The following is a 12,451-nucleotide window of genomic DNA, read 5'->3' as shown; positions in this document are numbered from 1 at the left end:
GGGGGGGGAATACATGCAACTTTGAGTAAGAGACATCACCTTTTTTCTTCTTTATCATTTCCAGGCCTGGCACCCTGCATGATTTCCATAGCCATGAGATAGCTGAGCAGTTGACCCTCCTGGATGCAGAGCTGTTTTATAAGATTGAGGTATTTTATTTTTAAAATTTACAAACTGCTTTTGATCCACAGGATCAAAAACAGACAAGAAATCCAATATAAAAACTATACAATTGCACCCTAAAAAGCAAAAAGTCTTCACCCAGTGAATCAAACAACAATCAAATATTATTGCATTTATAGCCCGCCTTTTTTCCTCTTGCAAGGACCCCAAGGCGGCTTACATTATCCTCCTTCTCTCCATTTTATCCTCACAACAACAACCCTGTGAGGTGGGTTGGGCTGAGAGTCTGTGACTGGCCCAAAGTCACCCAGTGAGCTTCCATGGCCTAGTGGGGACTAGAACCCGGATCTCCCAGCTCCCAGTCCAGCACTCTCACCACTACACCATGCTGGCTCTCATACACATATACACACACATACACTAAAGCAATCAAATGTTCATTCATTCATTCATTTCATGTATATACTGCCTAATAGCCAAAGAACTCTGTTCGGTTCCCAAACATGACCTAACCAAAACAGGAAATTTCTCCCACCCCCTTAGAAAATTACAATCCAAAATACAAGACAATGAAAACATAATATAAAATCTTTAACATACGAAATTTAAAAACAGTTTAAAGTAGCTAAGAAATGGTTACAATTAAATACTGGGACCCAATATAATAACTGACAATAAATAACTGTGGCCATCAGATGCCTGGGAGTGGAGGAAAGTCTTCACCTGGCACTGAAAAGATTGGCATCAGGTGGACCTGAATGGGGAGAGCATCTCACAGTCGGGGCCACCACCGAGAAGACCCCCTCCCTTGTTGCTGCCCTCCGAACCTCTCAGAGGAGGCACTTGGAGGATGCCCAGGCAAAGAGGAATGTTTTAACTTTGTGCCGAAAAGAAGGCAAAATTGGTGCCTGTCGAATCTCCTGTGGGAGGGCATGCCAGGGTTGTGGCACCACCAAAGAGGTGTTTTATGTTAATGTTTTGCCTACATTTTAACCTGGGAGAGTTCTAAATTTTAATGGGGGTGTGCTTCTGAATTCATGGCAAACAATGCCGTCCACAGCTGTGTGTCTTTCTCTCGCTTCTTCCCTACTCAGATCCCTGAAGTCTTACTTTGGGCCAAAGAGCAGAACGAAGAAAAAAGCCCCAATTTGACCCAGTTCACTGAGCACTTTAATAACATGTCCTACTGGTAAGAGAGAACAACAGCTCTTACTTCTTATCCCAGGGGAGGCTTGGAATGTGCTCTTTGCACAGCTCTGCTATAGAGCAATATATTTTGTTGTCGGGCCGGGGGGGCTGTTTTGTTGTCGGGCCGGCTGTTTGTTGACAAGAGGTTGTATGCATCTGAATGACTGATGGCCAGAACTACAGTTCGAGAGCCACACAGCAAAAGTGTAGAAAGAATTCTCAGGCTGCAGTTACATATTTTGGGTAGACGCAGGTTTCAGAGTTGTGTTTAGTGAAGGCTGGTTGCTCCGATGTCAGTGGGGTAATGAATCCGCTCTGGGTTTCAGTCAGAACCAGTCAGAACTCTTAAGGAGCTATCCCAGAAGCTATCCTAATGAAGCATTAGGCACGTAGGTACCAAACATTACAGTGAGGAGCCCGAGAAGATTTTTGACAGCACTTGACATTTAACGTCACAGCTAATTTGGCCCTGATAAAGGCACAGCCTTGCAGCTGCATTGCTGCAAATCGTACATGACTTCGGAGTATTTTGGTAAAGAGAAACACAACAAATATAACACTGAATGCACTCAGATAAAACAGTTGTAACTGACTTCCTCCCCTGTGTGATAAATGTATAATCATAACCCCTTCTCTTGGAAATCATCCTTTTTTTTTTTGTCTACGCAATCTACTAGACGTCAGGGAAGGTTGCTTGGGTTTGGAGTATCCCTCTTATCCTCTAACAGAAGGAGAGCTGCTAATTTTAGTAAAAACAGCTTAGTTCCCACCGTGAAGGAGGTTTGCAGGTTTCCGTTGAAATTCTTTCCATTTTGGAGAAATGGAAACTTGGGGAGGGGGTTGCTCAAAAGAGGAACCAACCAAACAGGGCGACACTACCGGCTTCTCAGCACCACTGGCCGTTGGCAACCCACTCTGCAGGTATTGTTGGCTTGGAAACCCAGTTGAGCATTTAATCCTGAGCGCCGTGTTGCTTTGTTGTCTCTCCCGTTCGCAAACTCACAGGGTCCGCTCGATAATTATGCAGCAGGAGAAAGCACAGGACCGAGAGAGGTTGCTTCTGAAGTTTATAAAGATCATGAAGGTAAGTGCTGTCGACCAGCAGTCTCCAAAGTGGGGTGCGCAAGACGATCCATTGGGGTGCGCGAGCCACCGGACGATGGAACCCCTTCCCACTGCCCTGCTAAGCTGCCATGATGTGCAATGATGGCGGAGGCAGCAGGAGGGGACGGGAGCCAAGAGGGAAGCTCCGTGGCGTTTCTCTCTCAGCTCCAGTCCTATCCTGCCTCTGCTGCAGCCACCGAGAGCCACTGCGCCAGTCTCTGCCTGGTTACTTGCTCAGCCACAGCACTGGAGCAGCTGCCCTTAGGGATGCTGGAAAAATCTGAGACAGACTAAAATGAGCTCACTTCTCTAAGAATCCGACCTGTGGAATCCGCTGAAATGAAGCATATTCAATCACATTGCTCTCACTAAAAAATATTATTATTAATAATAATATTTTTTAGTGAGAGTAAAAAGCGTTTTTGTACTGGCAATAAATAAAATAAATAATTACTTTAAAAATATTATTTCATCTTCATCTCATCCTTTCTATTTTTTGTGTATGTTTTATAATGTACATAATAGTACAGTAGTACATGTATACAATTTATAAATAAATAAACAAACAAACAAACATATATTGGGGGTGCATGCTCAAAAATGTTTTACTGATAGAGGTACGCAGTCAGAAACCTTTAGAGACCACTGCAGCAGACAAGCGTTACTGCAGTGAGTGCCTATGTCAGAATGCCGGATGGCGCCAGGGACCCTGAGATTTGAACCTCAGGAATGTTGCTGGGACGAAGGCTAAAGCCTAGCCTAGCGAACTACCTGGGACTGTAAGCGGTCAGGCCTCAAAGCCTTCCCTTCTCAGGCACAGTACGGAACAGATGTTTGTAACCGATGCTGACTCCAGGTTTGTGAGAGCCCTTGAGCAAGGCACCCTCCAGGGCCCGCTCCCTCATGAGTCTACCTCCTCATTGCCGTGGTCACCAGCTGCCCTTGCTTCTCCTCCTCTTCCTCATCGTTGCTGCCGCTTGCTTGCTCGGCAGGCAGAGAGCCAGGGAGCGAGCAGGCTGGGGCATCTCCTGCTCTTCCTTCCTTCTCGCCACCGCTGTTGCCTTGGCCAGAGCGAGAGGCAGGGGAACAAGCAGGTTGCAAAGGGGAAGAGGAGGAGCAGCTCCAGGGGGCTCTGGTCAGTGGGCCCCTGCTGGGGTGTGGGCCCTTGGCATGTGCCTGACCAGGCCTACCCCTGACGCTGGCCCTGTTGTAGCAGCAGCCCCTATGGTGGGCTAGCTGTATCGATCCCCTGGATTGGCTGTGCCAGGAGCCTGGCACTAGGTTGAAGAGCACATAACCCGTGTGCACCCACAGCTCACGCCCCTGAAATGCCCCAATCGCCGTCTTCTTCCCTCCTCCGCAGCACTTACGGAAGCTCAATAACTTCAACTCCTACTTGGCCATTCTCTCCGCGCTGGATTCAGCACCCATCCGTCGGCTCGAGTGGCAGAAACAAACTTCAGAGGTGGGTGTCGTTGTTTTTAATTTTGTTTTTAACGAAACATTTTTCATCCTGTCTTTCCAAAACCTCAAGCCTGGCAAACAGACCAGAGCACAGTCAAGATTAAAAACGAGGCTTGGTAAACCGATCGCGGTAACAGCAAGAAGGCCCTCCTCAGCTTACCCTACCACTTACTCCCAGGCACGTGACGGGATTTGAACATCAGTTGTTTTATCAGGTCCTGGTGTCTTATGTAACTGGGAGGGGGGTTTTTTAGCTGTGTCGAACTCTTTTTCAATTTTGCGTGTTACTTTTTTATATATTATGTTTTTGTTTCATGGTTTTTGTGAACTGCCCAGAGCGCTTTGGCTGTTGGGCGGTACAGAAATGAAAGAAATGAATGAATGGTGGGTGGGTGCATTGTCGGCACCAGGATTTGCCCTCAGGGAAAACACCCTCGTTGGGTCCACCTCCACTGGGCTGCCAGTGTCATCTGCTGCCGCTCGCTGTCCCCCCACCCTTCCTTGCTCACTTGCCAAGACTTGGAGGCAAGTGAGCAGGCTGTAGATGCTGCTTTTTCTTCTTTCTCGGCACCCGTGTTTCACCCCCCCGGGACAGAGGGAAGGGTGAGTGAGTGAGCGAGCGACTTGCAGTGGTGATGAGTGGAAGGAGACAGGAGGCTCTCGGCTGTGGGCCCCTGCAGAGGAGTGGGCCTTGGCAGGTGCCCAACCATGCCGACCCTGCCACCACCTTACCCGCAGAGCAGACCAGATAAATGGTTCAGCTGTTTTTAGAGCCCCAAAGTCTTCCTGAACTGCTTTTTACCCAGTCACCTGAAGAGCAGGCAGGGGAAGCGCACAACCAACGCTCTTGTGGCGGGATGGGATGGGGGTCATTCCACATGTCTGGGGCCACGCCCATGAGAACTAGTCAGTTGCTTGTTTTGGAAAAGTGAGACAGGAACTCTTGGGGTGGCCAGATTCTATATGAGGCAGTGGAACACAGGGGTCCCCCCTTGCTCTTTCAGACTTGCGGGTTCCTCCAAACCTGCTAGCTTAGGTGCACATCCAAGCAGTTCCCTTGCTCCGATAATGAGCGCCACGTACCGTGTTTTGTGTCCTGCCAGGGCCTGGCGGAGTACTGCACTCTGATCGACAGCTCTTCCTCCTTCCGGGCTTACCGAGCTGCTCTTGCAGAGGTGGATCCGCCTTGTATACCTTACTTGTGAGTAGCTCCCCCCACTCTCTGGGGTTCCACCGATGGCCGTAGAACTGTAGAGGGGGCCTTGTCGGACGTTCGGTCCAACCTCTCCCCACTGCTTGATGCCGGCAATTCAGAACTAAGCACTGACGTGGGATAAAGCAGAATGATAACTTCTCCTGACTTGGGAACTATGGTTCTGTTCATGCAGCTTAAAACTGCATTCGCCTTTTTTACAGCTGCATCACACTGCTGGCTCACATTCAGCCTGTAATCAACAGCCTTCCTAGCTGGTTGCCATGTCAAGCCATAACGTGAGGTCTTCCATTCCATGTCTCCTCCTCTCCAGGGGCCTGATATTACAAGACCTGACCTTTGTCCACCTGGGGAATCCAGACTACATTGAGGGCAAAGTCAACTTTTCCAAGCGTTGGCAGCAGTTCAACATCCTGGACAGCATGAGGTGCTTCCAGCAAGTGTAAGTGGTACCAGTTACTTGTGCCAAAGAGCAAACACACCTCTCAATGAGGACTAGAGGCATGCCACATGTGGCTATAGCAAACAGAAGGCAACTTGTCCAGTCAGTTGTACTTGCATTTGCAGCAGGGAGGTCTCTTGATTTCACTGTCTATTTGATGGCAGGAGGAATTGTTAGATTCCTTAACCCATTAGACCGCAGTGTTAACATTTCAGTCCCTCCAAGATGGTCTTCCACAGACGTTCTAAACACCTCTCTATGTCTTCCCTCTTTCCCGTTTTCTGCCCATGCCTCAAGCCCAGTTCTGTCCATGTACTTGCGTATGCATGGCATACAACGTGCAGTATTCCTCTGGGCCAGTCTGGAGAGCTGACAGCCACTACAAGCAGCCCAGTAGATGGGGCAGGTGGTGGCCCCTCAGAGTGGAGGGTTAGGGAGCAACTTGTTCTCCCCAAGGGTTGTTTGTTTGAATAAACACCAGAAATGTGTTGACTTAAAAAAAAAATGTATCCCACAAAGAACTCCCTGTGAGCTGGTCAGTCAAATACTCATCCATGCAAATAATCTAGGACAGGTGGGAAAAGCCTTCTACCAGTGGAAGAGTAGGCAGGACCTTAATTTCAGGGGGGTGGCACCTCCCAGTCCTGCCTGAGGGCAGAGAGGCATGGATGTGGGATGGCTTTTGGAGAACCTCTGGAGTACCATCCCCAGGGAGATCTGTTTGGCCCCTTCTTTGCTGGGTTTTGGGAGGTCCTTGAAGACTTCCTTATTCTGGTCTGAATTTGGATAATTCCATGGAGCTCTGTTTTTAGCAAATATTTGTCTGCTGCATTTATTTATTTTAATGTTGTTTTAATACTTTGGACTTTGTTGTATAGTTGTGTTTTGTTGCTGTATATGTAAGCCAGCTTAGGAAGGTACATTTTATGGGAACATTTTATAATAGCTTCTCAGTGTAAGCTAGGAGCTCACTATCCAGACAAGAAAGTGGTTCTTTTTACCCTTTTTGTATATCTATGTGTCTCTTCCTTCCTCTTCCTTTTTAAACATAGTATACTGCATTTCCACAGGGGTGTGGAATGTAGAATTTAGTGCAGCATTTTAGCATCCATTGGGAGGACTCTCCAAAGTCTGGTCCTGTGTGCTCAAGAACTAGGGTGCTCCTCTGTGAACTGGATCTAGGCTGCAATCCTGTACCCGCTTACCGAGGAGTAAGCCCCATTGAGTTCACTTGGATTCACTTCTGAGTAGACACAAGATTGTGCTGTTAGGCAGGAGGAGGGAAGCCAAGTGATTTTAATTTTGTCCTAACTGGAGGTACTGACTTTTCCCTCAGCAAGTGGGCCAGCAAGATTGTGCAAAAGAGAAATTACATAATTCTGCACCGTTTACACAAGTCACAGAATCCAGCTTTTGTGAGCGTGAGCTTTTGACGGTGTGATTGTGGAAAATTTTCTCTTTCCTTTTCTTTTTTTGAAGCACAGAGCCCTGCGTTGTGCGGCCAGTGAATCAAATGATGCTGGTGTTCTTGCAGTCCCCACTGCTTTGTTGGCAGCAATATGGCTCTGCCTATTATAATATGCACTCTGCGTATGTGTCTCTCTCATTGCAGGCATTATGACATCAAACGGAATGATGACATCATCTCGTTCTTCAACGATTTCAGTGACCATCTGGCCGAGGAGGCCTTGTGGGAACTCTCACTTAAAATCAAACCTCGAAACATAACGAGGCGAAAGACAGACCGGGAAGAGAAAACCTAGAGGGGGGCCCGCAGGCCGTGGGCGTAAAGGATTGCTGGGTGCTTGCACAGACGGCAGCTACATGACTTGGACCGGGGACTGGCTAATTCCCCCCTCCCCTCCTGGGTCAGCCCCAGGTGTTGGGTTGTCTCAGCGGTGAGGCTGTGACCATTGGGTGTGCTGCCTTCCCATCAGGCTGGGGGAGAGAGCCGCCAAGGCCTTCTGTTCTCCTTCCGCTGGTCCTCTGTGCCATAGATCAGCGTTTTGGTGCGGAATGAGAGAGCGCACTGGAGATAGGTGGATCGGTGCCAGCGTGTTCCCACTTTGCCAAATTTGGAGTTTTACTTGTGCTCTGGGAGAGGGAGATCCTTGCTTCTGTTTCCACGTGCTACAAGAGGAGGAGAGAAAAATGAAGTGGCCGTACCTTGTGTTGAAGCCACATCAGGCCTGTGCGTAGCCCACGCAACGCAGGATGAAAAGGGGCTGTCATCAAGGATGTTTTCCTGTTACATCCCCAAGGAGAACCATCTCAGATCATTTTTCCACACAAGAACACTAGAAAGACGGGGGCGATGTTACTTTCTCCCCTGAAGAGTTTGTGTTTACAGGGATATATAATCGAATACCCCCAATACCAAGATGGAAAAGGAATGAGAGAGGCAGCTGCCTTCCTGACAATGTGCCCCTCCCCAAATCCACGCAGATCTTCTTCAACTGAACTGGGAATTTCTCTCCTCTCTGACTCGGGAATCTGGGACCGCTGAGGTCCTGTGACATCCATCCCCCCTGTCCTCGCTACAGAGTGGGGCTGGGGGGAGTATAATTTAGTGATGGTACTAGCTGTAACACAGTAAATATGTAGAAAACGAGGCCGTCTGTAAATATGAATCTCTAGGCCCCGTTGGCCTCTTTTTGTTTTGATGCATGTCTGAACTGCCAATGGGTTTTTAAGAGGAAACTTAAAAGTGCAAAGCAATGTGTATAGGAAAAGAAAAATCTCTACTGTGTGAAGAGGTCATCCGAGGTGTCAGGATGAAGGAGGTTTGACTGGTGCCAGCAGCCAAAGTCAAGTTAGGGCGTGCAGCGCAGAACCCAGATGGCACCTCCCTCTAATTAACATGGGGGCCGCAATTGACTGGAGTTTTCTGCTGCATAAATGTGTTATTGACAGGAACAGGAGCTGCCTACTCTTTCTCAGTTCCCCATTCCTTTGTCGGAGGCTTGTGAAGGAGAACTTCCCAGCGGATTTTGTGACGCGCACATACACAGCCTGCTGGATCAGATGTGTCTCCCTCCCATTCTGCCACCTTGTATGGCACTCAAAATCTGCCACACAAGGCCGGCTGCTGCACCTTGCCTCCGAAAACAGCTGCCTTTCCCGAGTGGAGTCCTTCTGAATCAAAAACGTTGGGATTTGCAGCGGGGAAGGAAGGTGGGCATTGTTATATGGGTTCCGTCTTTCTCTCCCGTACACTTCGGGGGCCGCTATCAAAGCCCTTTTCAGGACATCCCTGCTGGTTAAATTTGCCGCTGCATCTCGTATTGGAAAGTCTTCCTTAAAAACGAATAAATGCCAGTTTTGAAAGGGTTGCAACGTTCTTGCATCAGCATACTATAGTGTTTGCGTACAGCTACAGTGGGCCTCAAACTGGTGGCCTGGGGGATTGGAGGTGGGGAAGGAGGAGTCGTAAGTTCAGCCCACTGCAGATTGAGTAGCGGACCCTTCTGCTCCAGTGTTCCTCCCCTGAACCCGGGGCGGCAGCATTTAACCATATCCTGCATCGCTGAGCTACCTGCTCAGACTGCTTGCATCGGTTACAAGTGGAACTGGGATATTCGTAGCTTGGTGAGGAAAAATCTACGAGAGTCTGCTTTGTACTCTCTTTCTTGCCTAATCATTTCCCTCTGCTGCATATTCTTTTTGGGTCGCTCTGTGGCCAACTCCTTACTTTTCGTGACAATTCATAGTTCCTTCTAGCTCCTCCGCCTTCACTCGATCTCCTCTTCACCTGCGTGCAAGCTCCCAAAGATAAAACCATGTTTTCCGGCTCTCTCCCAGGACTGACTGCCCATAGTCCCAGAAACTCTCTCCTCTTTTTCCAGCCAGGAGATGAGATCAGATTTGGGAATCAAAAGTCCTCCTGGAGACGCCACGTGTCCATAGTTCTCCAGCATATCTTTGTGGTGAACAGCTCTTTGGCCTTGATCCACCAGAGCCTGTTCCCTTTTAGTAAAATACGTGGCTGCCTCAAGGAAAGTTCCTCCCTATACAATAAGCTGACACCTTTGTTCTCTATATGAACCAAGTTCTGCACAGTGGAAGGGCAGCTGGGCCTCAGGTTCATTTAAAAAAAGATCCGAGAGGGGAACTGAAGGGTTCGGACAAACACCTGGGTATATCAGCAAAGTTTCCTTGGACTTCAAATAAATAACAATATATTTGACCTCCCTCCTTCCCTTTCAGTTGAATCACCTTTTTGTTCCACCTTGCAGCTTCTCCATTCTCATCAGCATCTATGCACAGTGTGTTTGAGCTCTTTGCACTCCAACTGCCTGCTTCTCAGCTGTCTTCCATGTCGCAGGCCCACTGCTCCCAAATAGCATAGCTGGGGGATTGTGGGAGTTGTAGTCCTTCAGGAGGAAAAAAGGCAGCATATCAATGCAATCAATCAGTCAGTCAACACATCTGGAGGGTGCCAGGTTGGGCAAGGTTGCTTTACGACACACTCCTGTGCATGTTTAGACAACAAAAAGTCCTGCAACTCCCAGAATTTCCTAGCCAGCCATGGGTGTTGTAGGACTTTTTACCTGCAGTCCCCAAAGTGCTGCTCCAAAATGGAATCCAGCCTTTGTGCTGAAAGAGGTTCTGCATCCCTGGCTTAGGGCAAGGATGGGCTATCGATGGTTCTTGCATTTCAGCTCTTATTTGGAGGCATTCTGGCTCTAGCCTTGATTTGAAGCCTCCATGCCAGGTAGCTTCACCACCACCCCAACAGTGAACTGTATCAGAGGCTCTGGGAGAATTCCACCCTTCTTGGGCACCTGACCGATGCAGCCCCATGAGTGAACCGAGAGACCAAGCAACTGGGCTGCCTAAGGGTAGAATTCTGCCAGAGCCACTGTTGTGCTTCTGTATGGGGGAGAACGGGGTTAAAGTGTCCTTTGCCTGGGGCAGGCTCATGAATCATTGTTGGAATTGTCGTCGATCACAAGCTGAATATGAGCCAACAGTGTGATGCGGTTGCAAAAAAGAAATGCTATTTTGGGCTGCAGTAACAGACGCAGAGCTTCCAAATCCCGGGAAGCACTAGTTCCCCTCTACTCGGCACTGGTTAGGCCTCATCTGGAGTACTGTCTCCAGTTCTGGGCACCACACTTTAAGAAGGATGCAGACAAGCTGGAGAGGGTTCAGAGGAGGGCAACGGAGATGATCAGGGGACTGGAAACAAAGCCCTATGAAGAGAGACTGAAAGAACTGGACATGTTGAGCCTTGAGAAGAGAAGACTGAGGGGAGATATGATGGCGCTCTTCAAGGACTTGAAAGGTTGTCGGAGGCAGGAAGGCCAGGATCTCTTCTCCATCATCCCAGAGTGCAGGACACGGAATCATGGGCTCAAGTTACAGGAGGCCAGATTCCGGCTGAACATCACAGAAAACTTCCTGACTGTTGACAATGGAACCCATTCCCTAGGGAGGTGGGGGGCTCTCCCACACTGGGGGCATTCAAGACGAGGCTGGACAGCCATCTGTCAGGGATGCTCTGACTTGGATTCCTGCATGGAGGAGGGGGTGGAGTCGAGGGTCTTACAGGCCCCTTCCAGCCCTACTGTTCTATCATTCTGTGATCAGCGGGCGGAAGCCAGTGTTGCTGCCCTCAAACCCTTGCTCAAGTTAAAAAAACGCGGCCAGTTTAAAAAATGGTTGCCAACCAGGGCGCTAAAGCAACAAAATAACTGCCTCAGTGGTTTTCCCCAGCCTGGTGCCCTCCACTGGCCATGCTGGCAGGGGGTGATGGGAGGTGTAGTTCATCACAGTTGAAGGCACCAGGATGGTGGAAAATTGCGGACTGCAAAGTTTGCACTTGCTGGGAAAATTCAGTTTCTGAATCTGACAAACTCTTGCGCTCCTGTTTCTTTTGAATTCACAGCTCTGTTCCTTGCAGGGATGGGGTTAAATTGGAGGTGGGAAATTAAAGCCACGAGGGCAAGAGGAAGAAGAGTTAATATTAAGTTAGATTTTGGATATCGACCGCCAAAAACTCGGGACAAGTTGAACGGCTTTTTTAAGCTTTCCTAACCTCTCTTGACTTTGCTGTCCTGCCAACCAGCCTCCTTCCATTCTGACATTGTATATTTATGGCTATCCCCACCTCCATGCAAAAACGGGGGGGATAACAGAACCTGTTACTTTTTTTATATTCAAGGGAAAGAAACAACAGTGAAAATAAATGCGGTCAACGAACCCAGCCTCTAATGATCATCATGTTTCCGGTGCATGCCTTGGTCACCAAGATTAAAGTGATAATCGAACGCAGTTCCTCCTGTTGGTGTGGTCTCCTCTTTATCTACAATGCAGGACCTCAGACCTGGGCTCCCAATCCAGGCTGCCTGTGTTCTTCCTTTACCTGGATCACTGATTGTATGGTAGTTTTCTGGCTTCTATGCATTATTCCAGTCCAGGCTGCCTGTGTTCTTCCTTTACCTGGATCACTGATTGTATGGTAGTTTTCTGGCTTCTGTGCATTATTCCAATCCAGGCAGCCTGTGTTCTTCCTTTACCTGGATCACTGATTGTATGGTAGTTTTCTGGCTTCTGTGCATTATTCCAAAAGTTTGAAATGCCTCTCCTGAGGCTTAGTTACAGGCAGGAAGAGCTTTAAGATGTGATATGCTGGTATTTTTTGTGTTATTGGGACTGCCCCTTTTGCCTTTGGCTCTGGCCACCACTGGCACATGGGCTGAAAGAGGTTACGTACCCCTGACCTCTACAGCATTTCTCTGGTTTCTATTAATGGGCTGGCCTGTCTAGTATATTAGTCCAAGAGGAGGGAGGTTGACCCACAAATGGAAGCTCCCAGGCCAGAGGGTAGGATGGGAGGCCAGCCGCAGGCCCCGCAGGCCCACTGAAGAGACAATGGAACTGATTACCTGGGGAGGCGGTGGGCTCTCCCACAC

General features: G+C 48.7%; 1 protein-coding gene across 3 annotated transcripts in view; it reads left to right on the top strand.

Annotated features, from left to right (window-relative positions):
* Positions 1 to 11,808, top strand: part of RAPGEF1 (Rap guanine nucleotide exchange factor 1) — a 142,843-nt gene extending 131,035 nt beyond the window's left edge. For all 3 annotated transcript variants that reach the window (XM_084820608.1, XM_084820609.1, XM_084820610.1), the window contains 7 exons: positions 65 to 149; positions 1,218 to 1,312; positions 2,317 to 2,395; positions 3,779 to 3,880; positions 4,983 to 5,080; positions 5,406 to 5,534; positions 7,147 to 11,808. In XM_084820608.1, coding sequence (XP_084676734.1) covers positions 65 to 149; positions 1,218 to 1,312; positions 2,317 to 2,395; positions 3,779 to 3,880; positions 4,983 to 5,080; positions 5,406 to 5,534; positions 7,147 to 7,297 — 739 coding nt within the window. In that variant the 3' untranslated portion in view covers positions 7,298 to 11,808. The remainder of the gene's footprint in view (positions 1 to 64; positions 150 to 1,217; positions 1,313 to 2,316; positions 2,396 to 3,778; positions 3,881 to 4,982; positions 5,081 to 5,405; positions 5,535 to 7,146) is intronic.
* The last annotated feature ends 643 nt before the right edge of the window (positions 11,809 to 12,451 follow it).

The sequence above is a fragment of the Heloderma suspectum genome, chromosome 14 (genome assembly GCF_057233095.1).
Source record: "Heloderma suspectum isolate Gila_16-S chromosome 14, 16-S_ref, whole genome shotgun sequence".
Classification (NCBI taxonomy): Eukaryota; Metazoa; Chordata; class Lepidosauria; order Squamata; family Helodermatidae; genus Heloderma; species Heloderma suspectum.
This window is presented reverse-complemented; position numbering and strand designations above follow the sequence as displayed.